The following is a 21,779-nucleotide window of genomic DNA, read 5'->3' as shown; positions in this document are numbered from 1 at the left end:
ATGGCCCGACGGCACTTGTCATTTTGGGCTGAACAGGGGAGCCAGGGTAACTCACGGTTCTTTGAGCTGGAGGAAGGTCTTGCATTTCGAGAAGTGTGCCCACGTCCACCTCCAAATCATTGACCAAAAAGGCCTCCTCCTTGGTTGCCGATGCCCCTTGTAGCTCCTGCTCTGGCTCGGACATGATATCTTGTAGCCCAAAGATATCTGGGATCTCTTTGATCTCCACTCGCTGCATTTCATGGTGATTGGCCTTTCGATTCCTCAGGGCCTTTTTAGATTGAAAAGATTCACAAGCCTTGCAGTCCTCCTCTTTATGGTTCGGGGACAAACAGAGGTTGCAGACCTGGTGCTGGTTGGTCCGCGGGAACTTCGCCTGGCACTTAGGGCAGAAACAGAAGGGAGTCTGTTCCATTAGAAGTTCATTCTCCTTGAGATAGAACTGAAAAAATGGCAGACCAAAGGGCCTCTATTGGAACGCGTCAATCCGACGGGTAGTTTCTTCTGGTCCAGGAATGCAAAAGATAGGATATAAGCATTTGAAAATACAATACCCACGGTAAGGAAGGTGTCCCGAACTGAAGATACTGAAAAACGGTCTTGAACCCGAGCTTGGCGAAAACACGACGGGACCCGACGTCGGAAGAAAACAATCTAACAATGAAGTTGATGCCCATGCACATTGCCAGCAAGAGGAGGAGTCACTACACCTCGTGACTTTAAAGACTTTTTGAAGAAAAACAAATTACAAACTTCCGGATCTAACACTAGATGGCAGAAGTATGCAAGGCATGTGTATCTACAGCCACACATGCCATTAAACAATAGATTATTTCAAAGTACGTAAAGCTGTGTTCATATATTCTGGGATGAGCAAGCTTTGTTTTTGTTTTTTTCTTGAGGAAGTATTTAGGGATCATGGCATGCAGTATGAGAAGACTATCAGTGGACCAACCGAGGATGGCTTCAAGGATATGCAGGGTGAAGACTCTGGTAATAACTAACCAACAAAGCCAAAGTTGACACATACCTTAAATGGCTTGGGGTTGTGCAGCTTCCTGTGTTCAGAGGGAAGCATGTTTAGAGAATGTTGGGCATGAGCTTTTACATCAGAGATAGTTGGAAGATGTTGACATATCTGCAAGAAAGAATAAAAGGATAACTGGGTAGGTATAGAATGGGAGCATTGCATTAAAGAGGCAAATACTAGTTTGTATAATTCCATTTTGTATACATTTAAGCTTGTTTAACACAATATTCATTGAGTTCAGTTCACCATGTATCTGAATTTGAACACCATCACCCTGCTTCTGCACTGTATGTCGAATGGTTTGTGGCCCAGAAGATTCAGATTTCTCATGCATTTAACAAGCATTAACAAGTGTAATAGGTTTAGCACTGTCGGTGTGTTAAGTGTTTGTGTGGTGAGGCTGTGTCTAGCCAAGGAATTACCACTAGACACCTTTGCCCTACTCAATGTGGGGATCAGGAAGTGCATGCTGTCGTGTTTCAGTGGTTTTGCTGCAGTTTTAGTGGCAGTTTTGCATGTGTAGCTTTGTGGACATGTGGTTCTGCAGGAGATTGAGTTTTATGGTGGTGCTTGCTGTGGACAGAGGAGAGTAATGACAGGAGTTGAGAGGAAGTTGCTTTCAGAACAATGCTTTCCTTGCATTTTTCAATTGTACAGAACACACCGAAATGCACACACACACACAAAACACAGCAATGGTACTTAGTTTTGCCTTGGCAACAGAGCTGAAATCTTCCCGTAATCCCACATACTCATTATAAAGTAGTGGCCAATGAAAAAGATCAAGCAACAACGCAACTACTTTGTTTCCCTTTCAAGAATGTGAAAAGGTGGGGCATTAGGCGACCATTTTATTCTGTTCACAGACATCCAAAAGGATATTGTGCAGTTACTATACACTTGATCTCCACTGACAAGACAGTGCTGATTGAAAAAGAATTGGACTTTTCGTGGACAAATTACCTTTGACCAAAAACTGCCATCTCAATACTGGCTCATGCAATGCAAAAAACCCTTTAAGTTTTTTTGGGAAGCCTAAAAAAGACATCACAAGCTGATATGGTTGTTCTTCAAGGAGCTTTGCAGTATTTTCATCAGGTTAATAGATTAAACTAGAGTCAATAGCATCACACATGAGGGGGAGAGTACTATGCTATAGACAGCCTTGATATTGACCACCCATTCTGTGGCATGGACTCAGCCCCCGTTTGAGAATGCCTCTGGCTGCCATTCAGCATGGTGTACCTGCTGTCTGCGAGCTCTGAAGCCTGTAAACCAGGGGTGCGGCTGCAGTTGTGCCCTTCCCTCTGTAGCATGGTCCTCAGTGGTTGAGTAGTGTAAGCCTGGAAGATAGGCACCTAAGCCGTGGGACCCTAGTCACCAGTTGCCCGTTGACGGATCAGTCCTCCCTAAATGCAAGGTAGCTGTTCTCCTCATCTCTCAATGAGAGCTCAGTGAACTGAGGTGCTGCAGACAGTGGGAGGGACCAAGGAGGTGCTGTGTTCTCCTGTACCCTGCTGTTTAGTGAACACATCCCTCTTGTAAAGGGTGACTTTGTACTAGTTTGCACGCACACACACACACACACACAAATTTGTGTAGGTTTGCTAGGAGGCACAGGGTTGGAATGAGGGTTGTACGTAAACCTACAAGCATGAGGCTTAAAGGGCCATCTGAATGTAATCCCAATACTGCCTGAGTTGTGCTGCTTTAACTCAGCATCTCCACTTGTTCACCTGAAATGTCAAAGGGCTGAATAGTTTTGCCACGATGAAGAAGGCCATAGCACACCTTGATAGGCACAAACTGACTATAACTATGCTGCAGGAAGAACAAGTTACTTACTTTTGGTAATGCACTTTCTGGTGTTTCTACCGCAGGTACCTACCCAGACACTAGACTGGATCTGCAAAATGTTCAGCAACAGCTCCTGCGTGCAAGCAGATGGTGACATCACCCTCAGCTTGGACTTGACGACAGAGCTACATATAGGCGCCATTGTCTGTGCGCCAACGTCAGTTTAGTCAACAACATTTTCCAAGTCCTCAGACACAAAGCGTGACTGACAAATTGGGGATATCAACAGTATGTATGACATTACTTGGAACCCTAAGACTTGCAAAGGTTCACTGCACAGAATGGTGGGAGGGAGGTGAGGATTCTAGATTGCAGAATTTAAGTTGCTTGCTATTCGGACTGGCATGTCTAATCTGAGTTCTCACCTTATAAATCAATATGAAGAAAATGCCACCTCAAGGAAGTGGCTCTCGGAGGTGGAGAACAGCCAAAATGACATCCACTAGCTTCAAAAAGAAGATCAAAAACTCAATTGGCAATGGGTCAACCTCCATACGTAGAACTCTACGTTGTGGAGGTCTGGATGCAGGACTCTGATCTGTTGCTGGGGCAGCAGATTATTCAGAAGAGGCAGCCGAAACTGAGGACCTATGCTGAAGTTCATGAGCTTTGTATACCAGACCCTCCGAGCCCAGCCTGGTAATATCGTAATGAGCTTAGTCAGATCCCCCTTGACCATCTTCAGGGCCCCTGGGATCAGCAACAGAGGAAGAAACGTGAAGTCTAGGCCTCTAAAGGGAAGACATACCCTAGCAATCCTAGAAAAAGAACTTCAGGGTACAGGCAGCAAAAGATTTACTATGGGCGCGCCTCACTGAGGCAAAATGCTTTGTGGCACTGCCAGATACTGATGCCAGTGGTGACTGGCAATATGATGCCTACTGCATACATTCACTGTCACGTCAAGGTGACTGACAATCATGGAGATCCTAATATGAAAGTACGTGACTTTCAAGTCCAAGGACAACATCCTGCTTTTCGGGTCCAATGTCAATAGGGAAAGGGCCAATATAATCATTTTAAATATCTCTTACCTGAGAAACCATTCAAGAGCCTGAGGTTAAAAACTGGCTTCAGATCCAATCTTTCCTGGTCACCAGGAAGCATAAGGAACAACACCCTATACCTTTCTCCCACCTCGGACACCACCTCGATTGCAACCTTGACAAGCAATGTCTGAATCTCACTACAGAGAATATACCCACTGATGTTGAGCAAAATAATAAGGATCACCAATAAACTCATTATCTTTTGTAAATGTAATGTACGGGACAAATATTTGGATAGGAAGATGCAACAAGAGTGCTCCATATATATGCCCGTGAATGCTGTACACGGATGCGTGCAAGTGACCACATACGCGGAGCACTACCCCACTGCATATTCCGATCATCTACATATCGGTCATCAACATTTACATTGAACACCACCAGAGGACGTTGCATTTCCTTTAGATAGTAAGTTTTAATGGTTTTCCTTATTACTTTTAAGATTTGATACTTGAATCCCTAGCAACAGGAATAGCGCTGAGGAAGTGGATGGGAAATTGATCCATTGACGAAACACATGTTAGTGGCTAGAAGTGTGAAGAAGTTGTGAAATGAGTATAAAATATTGAGACTATTGTGAATAAAGTAAACAAAGAACTTTTTTAATTGCCTGGAGTGCTCGGGGGAAGCATGTCATGTTTGGAATCGGTACCATTTGAGGAGTACTGTGGGGCATCCCCTCCACTTTTACGCACCCACCTGTTTGAATACCAATAATGAATAACCTATTGGTGCTAGGTTGTGTGCACCATATGTTACCCAGCCACCTCTGTACTTTGCTGATGTTGAGGCAGAAACTGGAAAAATGTGAGGAGGAGTAGTCAAGAATTGGAGTATGTAATCAAACTGAATAATCTCAAGGACTCACTGGGCAGACATTATTGAATCCTGCCCCACTACCAGCATCAGATGGGCTGGCTGGAGGACAAGCTGAAAAAGTTGCCTCTAGGGGTCCCTCAAGTATCCACAAAACTTTCAATATTGCTGGTGGAACCAGCCAAAGTTGGAAAGTAGCCACAGAGAACGAGCTATGGCTCTGAAATCTTCTAAGCACCGCAGTGGTGAAAAAGCCAAACCAACCGCCTCGTCTTATCGAACGGCATGTCCACTAGAGAAGCTTATGTCCCTGGATAACCAGGTGGCACAAATCCAAGGGTGGTGTCGGATTACAGCCCCAGTGCCCATAACGGGGACAAAACAGTTCGTAGTGTCAAGGCCCGACCTTAAAGCAGCCTTGACGCATCCTTGTGGTCCTGTTCAGTTTGGACGAAGGCATTCCAGAAATCCTTTGGCAAGCTAAGGCATCTCACTCGCCACATCTTACATGGCTGTAGCAACCCAGAACGCACACTGCATTCAATGTTCTCATGAGGTGCTTAACCCATTGGTATTAAGAAGGTAAAGGTTTAATACAGAATCTGTTAAATGAGAGGGGGGCAAGTTGTCATCTTCCTTATGTCTAACGTGCTCCAGTCTATGCAAAGCATCTAAGCCAGAGAAATTAAGAGGCCCTCCAGCCTCCCGAAATATTGAATTTGAGACACTGAAACATGGGAGAGAAGAGAGGCATTCTCCACCTGTGGTTGTGTTATGGTACTCCCACAGTGGGACATGGGGAGCGCTCTAGTTCTGGATCAAAGAGTCATAGGTTAGTTTAAAGATCCATATGTGACAACAACGGTAGATTTGTATTGTGCATGGGTCTGTCATGCGTCACAGTGAGATGCTGGCAATATCTATGGCGCAAACACAGAGGGTCCGGTTTGCTTTGAAAAGCTCATAGGAAAGTTTGGTGATGCCCTATGTGTCTGGGAAATTTCAATAATATAACTGATCTTACTAGAGATTCTGTGACCAGCAGAGCTAGGGATGCTTCATGCAGTTGACCAGGACATTATTTTGGTTTCAAGGCCTACTTAATATTACAGGTGCTTGGCGGCAACAGCACCAGGAGTCAAGACAGTTTACTTTTATTTTATGGCACATGCTTCCTCCCCATGAGCTGAATGCATATTAGTGATGTTTGTGGTAAAACATAAGGACGTAGTCCCAAAACACTGTTGGAGCACTTCCTAGGTCCTCTCGCTGGTGGAATGCTTCTTATACAATTGTAGATCTAGATTTTAAAGTTTATGATTGCCCTTAACTAAGCCAAGGGTTTGGAAGGTTCAAGGGGAATTTGTTTTGCCAAACAAAGTGGCATATTAAGTCAATGAAAGAGGAAGAATCAAAGCCCAATCCAAAATCATGAGCAACAAGCTAGTGCTCAGACCATTCAGACAGGAGCTGGAGGAGTTTAAAAAGAACTCTGTGTTTATGAATCTTCGCTGTGCCCCTCGACTATGTGGCAGAAATAACACTGGGGCAGACCCCTGCATGTCTAGCGCAGAATGAACACTGCTCTGGAGTAATCCTTGCTTTTTGAGGATTCAGTGAAGAGGCACTGACAAGGGAAGCTGTTATCAATTCAGTCTCAGTCAATTATGACAGACTTTACACTGGTCAATGCAAACAATCCTTTAACCTTCCAAGACAATACTGAGATCAAAACTGCTCTGTCTTGAATAAATGGAGACTAGAGATACCGCCTAAAAGGTCTGCTGTGAACTGGCTGAAAAAGGTGGGGTCATCCCAGACAGTATGAGAGGCAGGACCCTGGGTTCAGCTGGCTTGACTTATTCATTTTACAGGCATTTCAAGAACCTACTAACCTAGTTATATGTATAAGGAGGAACTTGCAAAGAGATGACTTCCAGAACCAGTGAGGCATAAATAATGCTTTTACGGAAATCAAGGAAGCCTGCTAAACCGTGCAGGATATCTTGTCCTCATTTCTTGATTAGAAATGCCCATGATAAGATACTGCCCAACATAAGCACCACTTATGCCTCTGCAGGTCCTGAGTGGCAAAGTGAAGACATTGTGCAGGGGCTGTTAAAGTGGCTAACAGGGTCCCTTCTGTTTTCATAACCAAGTTTATTTCATTTTGGAATAGAGAGCAAGAGAACAGCAACCTGACAGTGAGTACTAGTAAGCACAAATATGAGACAGATTTGTACATGACTTGTAATTGGTAACCAATCTCCTTGTCCCAGCCCCGGAGCAATTATACGGTTTAGAAGTTCAGTCCACGGTGTGCCCTCCATTTCCCCTAGATCGCCTCGTGCTTCTGAGGACAGCCACATGCCTCATAAATTGGCTTTTCTACTTGACAGCACCAGTTTATCCTGTCACGCCATTTCGAAAGTGACAGCGTCTCCGGATTTTTCCATTGTTGCGCAATGTCTCTTTTTGCCACTAGGAATGCTAGCCCAATGAATACTCTTCTCTATTTGTGCCCCTCCCAACTCCTCGAAAAGGCCCAGCATCGCCACCCTCGCAGTTAAATCAATCAAGCGCCCCAAGGCTGCAGAGACCTTCCGCCCCACCCAGAAGGGGCACACCCTCGGACAGTCCAGGCGACATGCAGGAGATGTGCCCCTAGATGACCACATCTCACGCAGCCCAAAGAGGTCGCTGAGCGCATGTGCCACAAGCGCAGCAGGGAGAGGTATGTCATGTGAAAATAATTTATCTGCACCATCTTCAATCTTGCCGATATCGCTAGTTCTCGAGGTGCTAGGTAGGCCTCCCTTCAATCATCCTCATCCAAATCTCCCACCCTAGCTGGCCACCTGTCCTGTAACTTGGCAAACCCATCCGGCGCATTGGTCAGCAATGAGTGATAGGTCTGAGTGATGGCACCCTTCCCAAACGTCACAATAGGATATTCGTCTCAAGAGGGCTGTGGTCAGGGAGAGACTGGGTCGGTGGCAAGTGAGTTCCCACGGTGTGGCGCAGCTGGAGGAAACTGAAAAACTGGGTCCCTGCTGTTTTAGTAGTATGCAGCTGTATCTATTCCTGGGGGGCCCAATGAGCCCCATAGGCGAATATAATTATTCATTTGTCACTCCAAGGTCCTCTAGATCCCTCTTACCCGTTGTTACCACTCTTACAATGAGAACAGTTGTGTTCTGGTGCTTTTCTATCTAGCTATACCCATTCCCACTGGGCATAGGTCGAGCTGGTTGGCATTTTATTTATCGAAAAGCATTACATTGGGCTCCTGTGAGTCTGGCATTAGCATTGAGGGAACATGGAAAGAAAGCACGAGAAAGACCAATATTAAAAAAACAAATGTAACTAGGGATTCCTAGCAAATAGCAAGGCACGCATATCCTTTTGTTGTACCTTATTCACTGCCTTCCCTTGTGCACTCTATTTACTCCATTAACACATTTAAAATGAAATCATTGGAGAAAAATGTGGAACAGGAAGTGCTAATTGAGCACAAAAAAGCAAATGACATTTGTACTCTCCAAAGACACCAGCCTTTCATTTACTGAATACTACTGTTTACCTCTGCATTTCTACATATACAAAGAGGCCAACTACTGCAGTCATTGTGCCTTGTGGCAATCATTTTGTTATTTGCTCCCAAATAGGAAAGCAAAACAAGTGGTTAGCTGACCTGTCCATCTTTGAAGTACACACGATGTAGCACCTCAGTAGCTCCTGGCGTGACTTTCCTGGTCTCCTCCCACCGTCCCAGAACATGCAATTCCATTTCCCGGCCTACACTCGGGGGAGGCTCATCTTCCAAAGCCATAAGATCCAGGAACGGATGTCCTGCGAATAAAATTTGAAACAAATGAGGTGGACAATATACATAGGAGAGGGGTACAGAGTAAACCCATCATCTGCATTTTATATTAGTCCTCACTGTCAGCAGTCAAAGGGGATGATGTGAGAAAAAAAAGTTACTTCTAACAATACATTTTCAGTTCCATATCTGTCACAGAGTCACATGTTGTGCATTGAACTGACTAATATGTGTTGACATTTGAAACATAGTTTTTTTAAAGTTTCCATTGAGTAATATGGGTGTCAGTGAATGTTGGCAGCAGGTGTGAACAGTATTGGTTCCTCTCAGTCTTCGAACACCAATTCTCAACATCCTCTTTTTGCCACATTTCTTTTTTTGTTAGCTATGGGGTTCAGTTCTGTGTAAAAGCAAAGCACAATGGCTATGGTCAACCATTTTTTATTCCCTTTTTTGGTTCTTAATAGATATACACAGTTTACCTTTTGCAAAATAAGTGTCTTCTTTATGAAATGGGTTTCAATCACCATTATATACAAAACACAATCTTTTAACAAATAAATCGTCCGAGAGATAAACAAGGGATACAGGTGGAAGAGAAATGCCAAGTAACAGGGATCCACATCTATAAGTATCTTATTAATATATGCATAACAATTCAAATATAATAATTCTACTACGCATTTTCATTCTATAATCTACCTATCACCTTACACAATATTGTATTTACATTTGCAGGCGAATAAAGCTTTACTCTTAGATTCTAATCTATGTTGAATATATAAAATAACAGAGGGGGAGCTTTCTTATTTTCAACATGGCCTAAAAATCAATACACAAGATTTCAAAGACAGTGCCTTTTATTCAGTTGCCTAGCAATGAAAATGTCACTTACCCAGTGTACATCTGTTCGTGGCATCAGTCGCAGTAGATTCGCATGTTCTGCAATAGCTCGCCATCTGGTGTTGGGCCGGAGTGTTACAAGTTGTTTTTCTTCGAAGAAGTCTTTCGAGTCACGGGACCGAGTGACTCCTCCTTTTGTCTCCATTGCGCATGGGCGTCGACTCCATCTTCGATTGTTTTTCCCCGCAGAGGGTGAGGTAGGAGTTGAATTGTAGTAATAGTGCCCATGCAATGGAGTGACTAAGTATGCACCTATTTAAGGTTGAGATGATACATATATAAATAATTGAAGGTAACTTCCAAACTGCTACAGGCTCCCGGGGAGGCGGGTGGGCACATGCAAATCTACTGCGACTGATGCCACGAACAGATGTACACTGGGTAAGTGACATTTTCAGTTCGATGGCATCTGTCGCTGTAGATACGCATGTTCTGCATAGACTAGTAAGCAGTTATTTCCCCAAAAGCGGTGGATCAGCCTGTAGGAGTGGAAGTAGTGTGAAATAATGTTCTTAGTACGGCTTGACCTACTGTGGCTTGTTGTGCGGATAACACGTCTACACAGTAGTGCTTGGTGAATGTGTGAGGCGTAGACCATGTGGCTGCCTTACATATTTCTTGCATTGGGATGTTTCCTAGAAAGGCCATGGTAGCACCTTTCTTTCTGGTTGAGTGTGCCCTTGGTGTAATGGGCAGCTGTCGTTTAGCTTTAAGGTAGCAGATTTGGATGCATTTAACTATCCATCTGGCTATACCTTGTTTTGATATTGGGTTTCCTGCATGAGGTTTTTGAAATGCAATAAATAGTTGTTTAGTCTTTCTGATGTTTTTTGTTCTGTCAATGTAATACATCAATGCTCTTTTGACATCTAATGTATGTAGTGCCCTTTCAGCTACGGTATCTGGCTGTGGAAAAAACACTGGAAGTTCCACTGTTTGATTTAGATGGAACGGTGAAATAACCTTTGGCAAAAATTTAGGATTGGTCCTTAGGACGACTTTATTTTTGTGTAGTTGTATAAAAGGTTCCTGTATTGTAAACGCCTGAATCTCGCTTACTCTTCTTAGGGAAGTAATGGCGATGAGAAATGCCACCTTCCAGGTTAGGAACTGTATGTCGCAGGAGTGCATGGGTTCAAAAGGTGGACCCATAAGTCTAGTTAGGACAACATTTAGGTTCCATGAAGGAACAGGTGGTGTTCTTGGTGGTATAATTCTCCTAAGGCCCTCCATGAATGCTTTAATGACTGGTATCTTATATAGGGAAGTTGAATAGGTAGTCTGCAGGTATGCAGATATTGCTGCAAGGTGTATTTTAATGGAAGAGAAAGCCAGGTTAGATTTTTGTAAGTGAAGCAAGTAACCCACTACATGTTTTGGAGTTGTGTGTAATGGTTGTATTTGATTAATATGGCAGTAGCAAACAAACCTCTTCCATTTACTTGCATAGCAGTGCCTGGTGGATGGCCTTCTGGCTTGTTTTATGACTTCCATACATTCTTGGGTAAGTTGTAAGTGCCCGAATTCTAGGATTTCAGGAGCCAGATTGCTAGATTCAGCGATGCTGGATCTGGGTGTCTGATCTTTTGGTTGTGCTGTGTCAACAGATCTGGCCTGTTGGGCAATTTGATGCAGGGTACCACTGATAGGTCTAGCAGCGTTGTGTACCAGGGTTGCCTTGCCCAAGTTGGTGCTATCAATATGAGTTTGAGTTTGCTTTGACTGAGTTTGTTTACCAGGTAAGGAAGGAGAGGGAGAGGAGGAAAAGCGTAAGCAAATATCCCTGACCAGTTCATCCATAGGGCATTGCCTTGGGATTGTTCGTGTGGGTATCTGGATGCGAAGTTTTGGCATTTTGCGTTCTCCCTTGTCGCAAACAAGTCTATCTGAGGTGTTCCCCAGAGTTTGAAATAAGTGTTCAGAATTTGGGGGTGAATCTCCCATTCGTGGACCTGTTGGTGATCTCGAGAGAGATTGTCTGCGAGTTGATTTTGGATCCCTGGTATAAATTGTGCTATTAGGCGAATTTGGTTGTGAATTGCCCAACGCCAAATCTTTTGTGCTAGCAGGCTTAACTGCGTGGAGTGCGTCCCCCCCTGCTTGTTTAGATAATACATTGTTGTCATGTTGTCTGTTTTGACGAGAATGTATTTGTGAACTATTATTGGTTGGAAAGCTTTTAGTGCTTGAAAAACTGCTAGAAGTTCTAGGTGATTGATATGCAGTTTTGTTTGATGTACGTTCCATTGTCCTTGTATGCTGTGTTGATCGAGGTGTGCTCCCCACCCTGTCATGGAAGCATCTGTTGTTATTACGTATTGTGGCACTGGGTCTTGGAAAGGCCGCCCCTTGTTTAAATTTATGTTGTTCCACCACAGAAGCGAGAGGTAAGTTTGGCGGTCTATTAACACCAGATCTAGAAGGTGACCCTGTGCTTGAGACCACTGTGATGCTAGGCATTGTTGTAAGGGCCTCATGTGCAGTCTTGCGTTTGGGACAATGGCTATGCATGAAGACATCATGCCTAGGAGTTGTAATACCATCTTTGCTTGTATCTTTTGTGTTGGATACATGCGTTGTATGATGGTGTTGAAATTTAGAATTCTTTGTGGACTTGGAGTGGCTACTCCCTTTGATGTGTCTATTATGGCTCCTAGGTATTGTTGTACCTTGCGTGGCAGAATGTTGGATTTTGTAAAGTTGACGGTGAACCCGAGTTTGAAGAGGGTTTGTATGATCTGATTTGTGTGATTTGAGCACTCTATGAACGAATGGGCCTTGATTAGCCAGTCGTCCAAATATGGGAACACATGTATTTGCTGCCTTCTTATGTGTGCAGCGACTACCGCTAGACATTTGGTAAAGACTCTTGGTGCGGTTGTTAATCCGAAAGGCAGTACCTTGAATTGGTAATGTATTCCTTTGAATACAAACCTTAGGTATTTCCTGTGCGATGGGTGTATTGGTATATGGAAATAAGCGTCCTTGAGGTCTAAAGTTGCCATGTAGTCGTGTAGTTTTAGCAATGGCAATACTTCTTGTAGTGTGACCATGTGGAAGTGGTCTGATTTGATGAAAGTGTTCACTACTCTGAGGTCTAGGATTGGTCTCAGCGTTTTGTCCTTCTTTGGTATCAGAAAGTACAGTGAGTAAACTCCTGTGTTTATTTGTGTGTTTGGCACTAATTCGATTGCATTCTTTTGCAATAGTGCCTGCACTTCTATCTCCAGGAGATTGGAATGGTGTGTTGTTAAATTTTGTGCTTTTGGTGGTATGTTTGGAGGGAATTGTAGAAATTCTATGCAATAACCATGTTGGATAATTGCTAGAACCCAAGTGTCTGTAGTGATTTCCTCCCATGCTTTGTAATAATGACCTATTCTTCCCCCCACTGGTGTTGTGTGGAGGGGGTGAGTGACATGTGAGTCACTGTTTAGTAGTAGGGGTTTTGGGGCTCTGAAATCTTCCTCTATTTCTAGGGAATTGCCCTCCTCTATATTGTCCCCGAAAACCTCCTCTATTCTGTCCCTGGTAACTGGACGGTGTTGCTTGTGAGGTGCTGGCTTGTGTGCTCTGACCCCGAAACCCCCCTCGAAAGGGCGTTTTACGGAATGTGCTGTAATTCCCTCTGCTCTGCGGGGAGTAGAGTGCGCCCATGGCTTTGGCAGTGTCCGTATCTTTTTTGAGTTTCTCAATCGCTGTGTCCACTTCTGGACCGAACAGTTCTTTTTCATTAAAAGGCATATTGAGAACTGCTTGTTGAATCTCTGGTTTAAATCCAGACGTTCGGAGCCATGCATACCTTCTGATAGTTACAGATGTATTAATTGTCCGTGCAGCTGTATCTGCAGCGTCCATGGAGGAGCGGATCTGGTTGTTGGAAATGGTCTGTCCCTCCTCAACCACTTGTTTTTCCCTATTTTGTAAGTCCTTGGGCAGATGTTCAATGAGATGTTGCATCTCGTCCCAGTGGGCTCTGTCATAGCGCGCAAGTAGTGCCTGGGAGTTTGCGATGCGCCACTGGTTTGCAGCTTGTGCTGCGACTCTTTTACCAGCTGCATCGAACTTGCGGCTTTCTTTATCTGGGGGTGGTGCATCTCCAGATGTGTGAGAGTTGGCCCTTTTCCTAGCTGCTCCTACAACGACAGAGTCTGGTGGCAGCTGTGTAGTGATGAAAACCGGGTCTGTAGGAGGCGCCTTATACTTTTTTTCCACCCTTGGTGTGATTGCCCTACTTTTGACCGGCTCCTTAAAGATGTCTTTTGCGTGCCGGAGCATACCAGGGAGCATAGGCAGGCTTTGGTATGAGCTGTGGGTGGAGGAGAGTGTGTTGAATAAAAAATCATCCTCGACCTGTTCTGAGTGGAGGCTTACGTTGTGAAATTGTGCTGCTCTAGCCACCACTTGAGAATACGCGGTGCTGTCTTCTGGTGGAGATGGCTTCGTAGGGTATGCCTCCGGACTATTATCTGACACTGGGGCGTCGTATAGGTCCCATGCGTCCTGATCTTGGTCACCCTGGCTCATGGTGGTGTGAGCTGGGGAGAGTGATGGAGTTTGTGCTGGTGAGACGTTAATCACGGGCGGAGGAGAGGGTGGTGGGGTAACTCTTTTCACCACTTTTGGTTGTGGTGTCTGTTCAGTCTGGAACTCCAACCTTCTCTTTCTCCTAATAGGGGGAAGGGTGCTTATTTTTCCTGTCCCCTGCTGTATGAAGATACGCTTTTGCGTATGGTCCACATCAGTTGCTTGTAGCTCTTCCTCAAACCTATGCTTTTGCATTTGGGAGGTTAGCGAGTGCTCTTCTGTATAAGAGCTTGAAGCTGGGTCGCTTGCAGTTTGTTTCGTCATCGAAACCCTGTCTGCGTGTTTTTTCGGCTCCGAGGTGACTTTTTTCTTTTTCGGGGCCGAAACCTCTCGGCGTCGATCTGCTTCGGTGCCGCTGTCTCGGCGTCGAGCCGTGTCCACACCGGCATCTCGGTGTCGAGGCTTGTCTCCAGCACTTTCTCGGTCCCGAGAAGGCTGCGTGCCGGTGTCTCGACCGGAGTCGGACGACCTCGGCACTGTTTGGGCCTTTTTCGGTGCCGACGGTCGGTCACCGAATTTATGGGTGGAGCCATGGCCGGATGGCAGTGGCGTCCCCTGGGCCTTGTAAATGTTTCTCTGTGTGGTTTGCGACGTCTTACTCACGGTTTGTGTATCGTCGAATCCTGCGGAGTCTGAGTCTTGGATCGAGAAGGTACCTTCCTCTTCCTGTTCCTCGAACTCCTGTTGGGCTGTCGGTGCGGACGCCATCTGAAGTCTTCTGGCTCGACGGTCTCGGAGTGTTTTTCGGGACCGGAACGCACGACAGGCCTCGCAGGTGTCTTCGCTGTGCTCAGGTGACAGGCACAGGTTGCAGACCAAGTGTTGGTCTGTGTAGGGGTATTTATTGTGGCATTTGGGGCAGAAACGGAACGGGGTCCGTTCCATCGGCGTTCTTCAGCACGCGGTCGGGCCGACCAGGCCCCGACGGGGGATCGAAAAACTACCCTGAAGGGCACCGGAGCTCTTCGATCTTCGATGTGGTGTGGAATCTAAGTACGCCGATCCCGAACGCAACAATACCGACGAAAATCTTCCGAAATTAGCTAATTTTCCGTTCTGAAACTCGGAGCGACAGGAACACGTCCGAACCCGATGGCGGAAAAAAAACAATCGAAGATGGAGTCGACGCCCATGCGCAATGGAGACAAAAGGAGGAGTCACTCGGTCCCGTGACTCGAAAGACTTCTTCGAAGAAAAACAACTTGTAACACTCCGGCCCAACACCAGATGGCGAGCTATTGCAGAACATGCGTATCTACAGCGACAGATGCCATCGAACATTATATTTTCAAACTATCTTTCATTTCATGAATGTCAAATCAGTGAAAGTCAGACATATGAAGTCCCACTGAGGAATGAGTCCCTTAAAAGGAAAGTGCCTGTGTTCGAGTCCACTAGTAACTACAAAGAGCTGCGCTTGGTAAGGTACAACGTGTATGCTAATTTTACACCAATGAGCACAAAATATACTCAGCAAGGCAATGTTTGTACTGCAAGAGCAGTAACCAAATCCTAACCAGGTCAGAATTCTTCAAACCTTGCTGGCCATCATGTGTAACTTGACGTTCATGGATGACAGATTTAAATGACAGAAGGGTGGTCCGCCAGGAGCCATAAGCCCTGCAAACAGCAATTGAAGCGAGAACGGAAAGTTGTCCCTTTAATTGTTTGAACAGAACCAGGACTAACGAGAAGGCAAGGAACTCGGTCATCAGCCAAATACAGGAGACACATGACATGTGGAATATTGAAAAACTCTTCCTAGAGAGGGCATATGGCAATCAGTAACAGTTTACTATCACTTTGGGAAAATGTAAAAGGATTTTACAGAGTCACTAAATAGTTTTCCAAAACATGGTTTTAAAATTAAGTTGGGGACCACTGTTTGATGTAATTTAACTGATAAATCATTCTGAAAACAAACTAAAGGGGAAGGCAAGCCACATGTTTAACCTGATTTCAGGAAACAAAGACCTCCCTTTCAAAACCTTTGTTTAGTTCACCTGGCATCAAATCTGAAGACTGGAAGCATTTGGAGTTGTTGGGACAGACAGGAGGACCTCAGATGATAATCTACTATGAATCATTGGTAAACAGTTAGGTCAAATCGTCTCTGACCTCTATCTGCCTTATTCGATGGTCTTTAATCTTAAGTGTTGGACAAGGGTTAACAATTCAATTAGAATGGTTCAAAGTATATGGGACACTCAATGTGTTAAAATAAAGTCTTCTCAAGCATAGTTCCCTCACTGGCTTAAGACTACAAAATTCATACCAGGCGTACCCAATGACATAGATCTCCAGCAGATTAAACTAATGTTTGTAACCTTGGACTACTGATTGCAAAGCGAAATCTGGCGAAACCTTCGGGAGCCCAACACACCTACAATGTCCGAAAAGAAAAACGGCATGGACTTATACATGGCTGCGGAAAGAGTTACATAGGGGCTGTCCACATAAGTTCTGCAAAGAAGGAGATAGCTATGGTCTGGATATGCAATATAATGATAATATGCCTTTGTCTCAGGATCACCAATTCAAACTGTCTAACTCATTTTGCAGGTCGATTTACTGCACTGTTTTTACAGTCTCCTCTAGTCACTGTATTAACGGATGGTAAATTATTTGGTGCAATGGCGGACTTCCGCTTTGTGTTCTTTATGTTGGGCACCAGTTTGTGCCCCTGTTTTATATTTAAGAACATCAACTAAAATTATATATAAATTAAAAAAAAACTACAAAATTCTTGGTTAGGTTGTAAAAGTTTAGTCAGTGCTTCAAAGAACATCCGTGAGAAGAAGCTGTGTACTTTGTATCCAACAGATTCTAGCGCAAAAATAAGCAGGCCTTTGAGTATTTAATCTTTTATAAGAAGAGGGCAAAGTTTAGGCATGAGAAGACTTGAAAGGGAAAAACTGAGGCATGAGGGAACGTGAAGTTGTGAATTAATTCAGAGACTACTGAACAAGCACCAACACAGGTGCAGTGGTACCGGAAAAATGTCAGACGCCCTTGAGAAAACAAAATAACTTGTTTATGCCTCCTAAAGAGGACAGGCCATGCGTTGAGGGTCAGACACTTTGGACATGTGCAACTTTTAAGGCATTGTGCAGTCTAAGATGATGGCTTCAAGCTTGTATGGAGCAAGATGTCTCCCAATGTACAGGCAGAGGCTGTGAGGCCTTCTCTCCAGGGGAGAAGCAGTACAAACTGGGCAATGTCTGTTCTGAGTACTGTTGTTTACCAACAGTGCCCCAGAGCTTCAATTCACAGGGCACTCAAACTGTTTAACGAAGGTGGTGAGGATGAAAAGTGAAAGTGTCCTATAGGAACTGACAGCGTGTTAGCAGTGTATCCTCTATGGCATGAGCAACTACACAAAGATTTGTCCTACTAAAATTATTTTCCCTACGAGTAGGAAATTTAACTGAGAAATCTTCACAAAGGACAGAAGGCGCAAGTATCTTCTGAGGATGAGATGCAATAAGAAACAATAATAGCCTTATGTGACAAAGTGCCAAAAACAAATAACATGGAGCTAATATGATCATATGGAGAAGGATTCAGGTGTTCTTAATAGTTTTCATGAACAATTGTATTTATAGAGCGTTATGTTTACTGGTCAGTCAAAGGGGCAGCACGCGAGACAGGATGCTGCAATCCATCAGACTTGATGATACAGTACATCTGCCCACTGCTCTATGTTCTCAGCAGTACTTGATGCTAGAAGTATAGCTCAGTGAATGTGAACCAGATGGCTGAGAGCTCAACTAGAAAAGAATGTGATGTGTTAGGGTGGTAAAGAGCAACTGGAAATATGGTAATTTATGTCCCAGAGAGGAACACAGTTTGTAGAGGGACAAGGGTCTAGCTGTGGTTGAAATACCCAGAGTTCCTACTAAATGCAGAGGGACTACAGGCGCACAAATGTAGTGATCACAAGAAATTTATCTCTGCTCTACCAGAAATTTAAAAGCCCATATTTGGAAATTGGGCAATCATAATCAAGTTTTCAATTGGAAGTGAAATCCACTGGAACCCAGTACACAAGCGGTTCAGCAGTCCGACTCGAGAACTGAAATACTTCAGTACTGACTGAAGGGAAGACAAATGGCGATTCTTCAAAGAGTGTGCAGAGAGAATCTAGATTTCATGAAAGATGCATCAAATCGTTTAATGCCACAGCACCTCCTTTAAAGAATAAATATTACCATAACAACCATTCCAGAATTAAAACTCTTTTCCTCTTTTAAATTAGCTTCTTCCCCATCCAAACTTCTTGCACTCCCAAATCATCTCCTTCTGCGTGCCTCCACGAACGCTACATCATTACTGTCCTTCTGCTAATATAAAACAAGCAATTGCAAATTTAACACACTTTCTATAAAACACTATATGACCTCCCCCCCCCACCCCTATACACATACCTCTTAAGGGTGAGGTGGGAGGGATAAGGCTAGCCTCTGTGTCTAATGAAATCTAGATTCTCTCTGCATACTGTTTGGAGAATCGCCATTTCATTACAAAATCAGAGGTTAGCATTAGGTATGTTTAAAGCTTTCCAAAACTGCCCTTGAAACATGCTGCACAGATCTGAAATAATGTCTCACAAACACACCAGCTCCCGACCAATCTGCTCCTCTTAAGACATCCTCCTACTCTCCTCCTCACCATATCTCCTTACTAGCCTTAGCACCCTTCATGGAATTGGCCTCAAATTTTACCACATCTACACATGCCTCTCTCACTACAAGCTTCCACCATCTTGCTACTGTCTCAGAAGTCACTGCTCTAAATATCTTCACATAAGAAATCAAAAACTAGTTATCTAGCTCATGCCGGAATTCCAAAACATTATGCTCAAAACCTTGCATGCAATCTCCACACAATTTTTCATTGACCTCAAACTTCGGGTTAAAAAAAAAAAAAAAACGAATCTATCATAGTCTTAGTTCTCCTAATGTCAAAACATCCCATGAGGAGTATAAACCATACTACAAACTTCAATGCTTTAACATCTAAAACCCTTCTACTCGAAGTCAAACATAAAACAGTAGACAACTTCATAGTAATCTTCTGACATCTAATAACGGATTAACAGGGCATGACTCAAACCAACTCAACACCAAATTAACATCCCGTAACACTTTATACCTAGAACCTGGAGGTCTCCTTAACCTCATACTCTTCATTACACTACAAACCAAAATATCTCTTGACCTCCTATTCATTCACGCATGGCCAGCCGACACAGCAATTCTATAACAATTTATTGTCCTCTAATTCAAACCCTTCTCAATTTGCTTTGCCAAAAAATTCACCACTTCTGCTACATTCGTCTACATGGGATTCAAACTCCGTTCCATGCACCAACCAACCCACACACTCCATATTCCTTTATATCTATGTCTTGCTCCTGGCATGTAGGACTCCTCGAGAAGCTCCGAAGCTTCTCTTGAAAGGCCTTTGTAATCTCCAGATACCTTCCAAACAAGAACGTTCAACACCGTGCTCATCACCCAAGGAAACTTTTGACCATCTTCTCCCATTAGAAGACCATTCTGTGTCTTTATCATCTCGCAAGCCAGCTCCAACATTCCCAGAAACCATGCCCGAGTAAGTCCAAAAAGGAGTCACTAGAACCAACCAACATCTCTCGCGCCTGACTTTCAACAGAACCCTCTGCAGCACTGCAAATGGAGGGAAAGCATAAGCCCCTTTCTTCAATCACTTCTGCTGGAAAGCAACTACGGCCACTGCTCTAGGATCTGGCAGCCAGCGGCAATATTCTTCCAATTGGGCTGTTAACCTGCTCGCAAACACATCCAACTTTAATGGACCCGATAACCTGCCCATTTTCCTAAAATACTTGGGCTTCAACTTCCAATCGCTGTAATCCCTTAAGAACTTTGACTTACAAGAGACATCGCCAGAGTATGGAAGGCACAGCCACCCCCCAATTCTCCTCGTTCCCCTCCAGTGTGGAAGAACAGATTGGATCACTGCATGTGTCAGGAGATCACGGTATATCTGGCTAGGGGATGCCCTGAGAAACATAAAAATATTTGGCAGAGATAGGCAGACTATAAAGTGATTATTTTGCAACCAGGCCCCGTGGCAACCCTTCAATAGACTAAAAGATTCCACTGTGTGACCGCTTGGATGGGAGATTTGAAACGTCACTACATAATGTTATTTAATATGAGCAACTTAATTGGCTGTCAGGGTGGGGTAGAGTGGGAAAATGTGTCTGTACATATCTGTGGTTAATGTATGCGTCTGTTTGAGATATTCTTTGTCATATATGTTTGCTGGCCTGTATATCCTGATCCTTGTGATAAAATGAAATTTAAAAAAAAAGACCCTCGAATTCTAATCCGCTATAAAATTATCCTTCCCAGGCAAATACTCTGCTCACTAAGATATCATTTGCTCTTAACAAAAATACCACAACTCCTTCATCAAATCCTTTGATCTCGTCCCTGTAAACAATTCATGCACGTAAAAGCAGAAACATTGTCCATGTGCAAAACTGCTCCTCCTTGCAAAACACTTCTGAAACTCCTCAAAGCGCAAAGTCCACCTATCAGCTTCAAACTATTTACATGCAAATTCCTATTCTTCAGCAACCAACATCCACCAGTTCCCGGACCTACTCAACGAGCTCCCCAACCTTGCATTTGTCTCCAAATGTAGACCTATATTAACAACTGCTGATGGTTGTGGACTACATCAGGGGTCCCACACAGTAAAAATATTTTGTCCAAATTATTTTGTTTCAGCTCTCATTAATGGGAAGTGGTAGTCTGTCTGCTCAGCTAGGCTGGGGCATGATTTGACACCATCTGTACGTTTCTTGCATTTGCTCATTTGCACCATTCTCCCCTAATTGTGGAGATATAACACTGGAATTGTATTGTCTGTACTTTGTAACACCAACTAGACCCATCCATTTTCCTAAAGTTTGTGACCAGTGGCTGTTTAATTATTCCGGTGCAGAAATCTTGTGTCTGGAAATAACTAAATACAAGCTATTGAGACTTCTGGTAAAGACAAGCTCGTTCCTCCAATGCCTGTACCCTCTTTTGGGACGACTACATCCTTGCTTTTAGGGTATTCAACCTGCACCCAGGAAAGTCTTTCTCATCCCTGGAGTCAGGTACATTTTTTTCCAATTCAGTGCTGGTGAAGTTAACTCACTACCTTCTGCAAGTCTTATTCGCAATGACTGGACCTGCTTTGCTTTATTAGCCAATCGTCTAAATAAGGGTACACAAGAACAGACTGTCTTCCGAGGTAGGCTGCTACCACCACCAAGATTTTTGGAGAACACTCTGGGCACTGACTTTATGCCAAAAGGCAACACCTTAAACTGATAACCTAGCCCCCTCGTCACATACCTGAGGCATCTTCTGTCTGATGGGTGTATCAGGATGTGGAGGTAGGCAGCCTTAAACTCTATGGTCGCCAGGTAATCTTTCTCTTCCAACAAGGGTATAATCTACCGTAGTGCTGTCATCTGTAACTACTGGGCTTTGGCAAACTTGGCCACAGAGTCAGGTCTTGCTTTGGGACCAGAAATTAAACTGTGTAGATCACAGTGCCCATCTCCTCTAAGGGATTCTCTCATTTTGTAGAAGTTCAAGTACGCCCAGCAAAAGTATTTATTCATGATCATTTCTGATTTTATTTATTAATCTGGTCATATTAT

The 21,779-nt window shown here is 44.0% G+C and overlaps 1 protein-coding gene across 3 annotated transcripts in view; it reads right to left on the bottom strand.

Annotated features, from left to right (window-relative positions):
• Nucleotides 1-21,779, bottom strand: part of NAPRT (nicotinate phosphoribosyltransferase) — a 189,740-nt gene that overhangs the window by 15,292 nt on the left and 152,669 nt on the right. For all 3 annotated transcript variants that reach the window (XM_069220891.1, XM_069220889.1, XM_069220890.1), the window contains 2 exons: nucleotides 8,447-8,604; nucleotides 1,031-1,138 (listed from right to left, as the gene is read on the bottom strand). In XM_069220891.1, the coding sequence (XP_069076992.1) occupies nucleotides 1,031-1,138; nucleotides 8,447-8,604 (266 nt within the window). The remainder of the gene's footprint in view (nucleotides 1-1,030; nucleotides 1,139-8,446; nucleotides 8,605-21,779) is intronic.

The sequence above is a fragment of the Pleurodeles waltl genome, chromosome 2_2 (assembly GCF_031143425.1).
Source record: "Pleurodeles waltl isolate 20211129_DDA chromosome 2_2, aPleWal1.hap1.20221129, whole genome shotgun sequence".
Classification (NCBI taxonomy): Eukaryota; Metazoa; Chordata; class Amphibia; order Caudata; family Salamandridae; genus Pleurodeles; species Pleurodeles waltl.
Note: the sequence above shows the minus strand (reverse complement) of the source record. Positions and strands in the feature narration are given on the sequence as shown.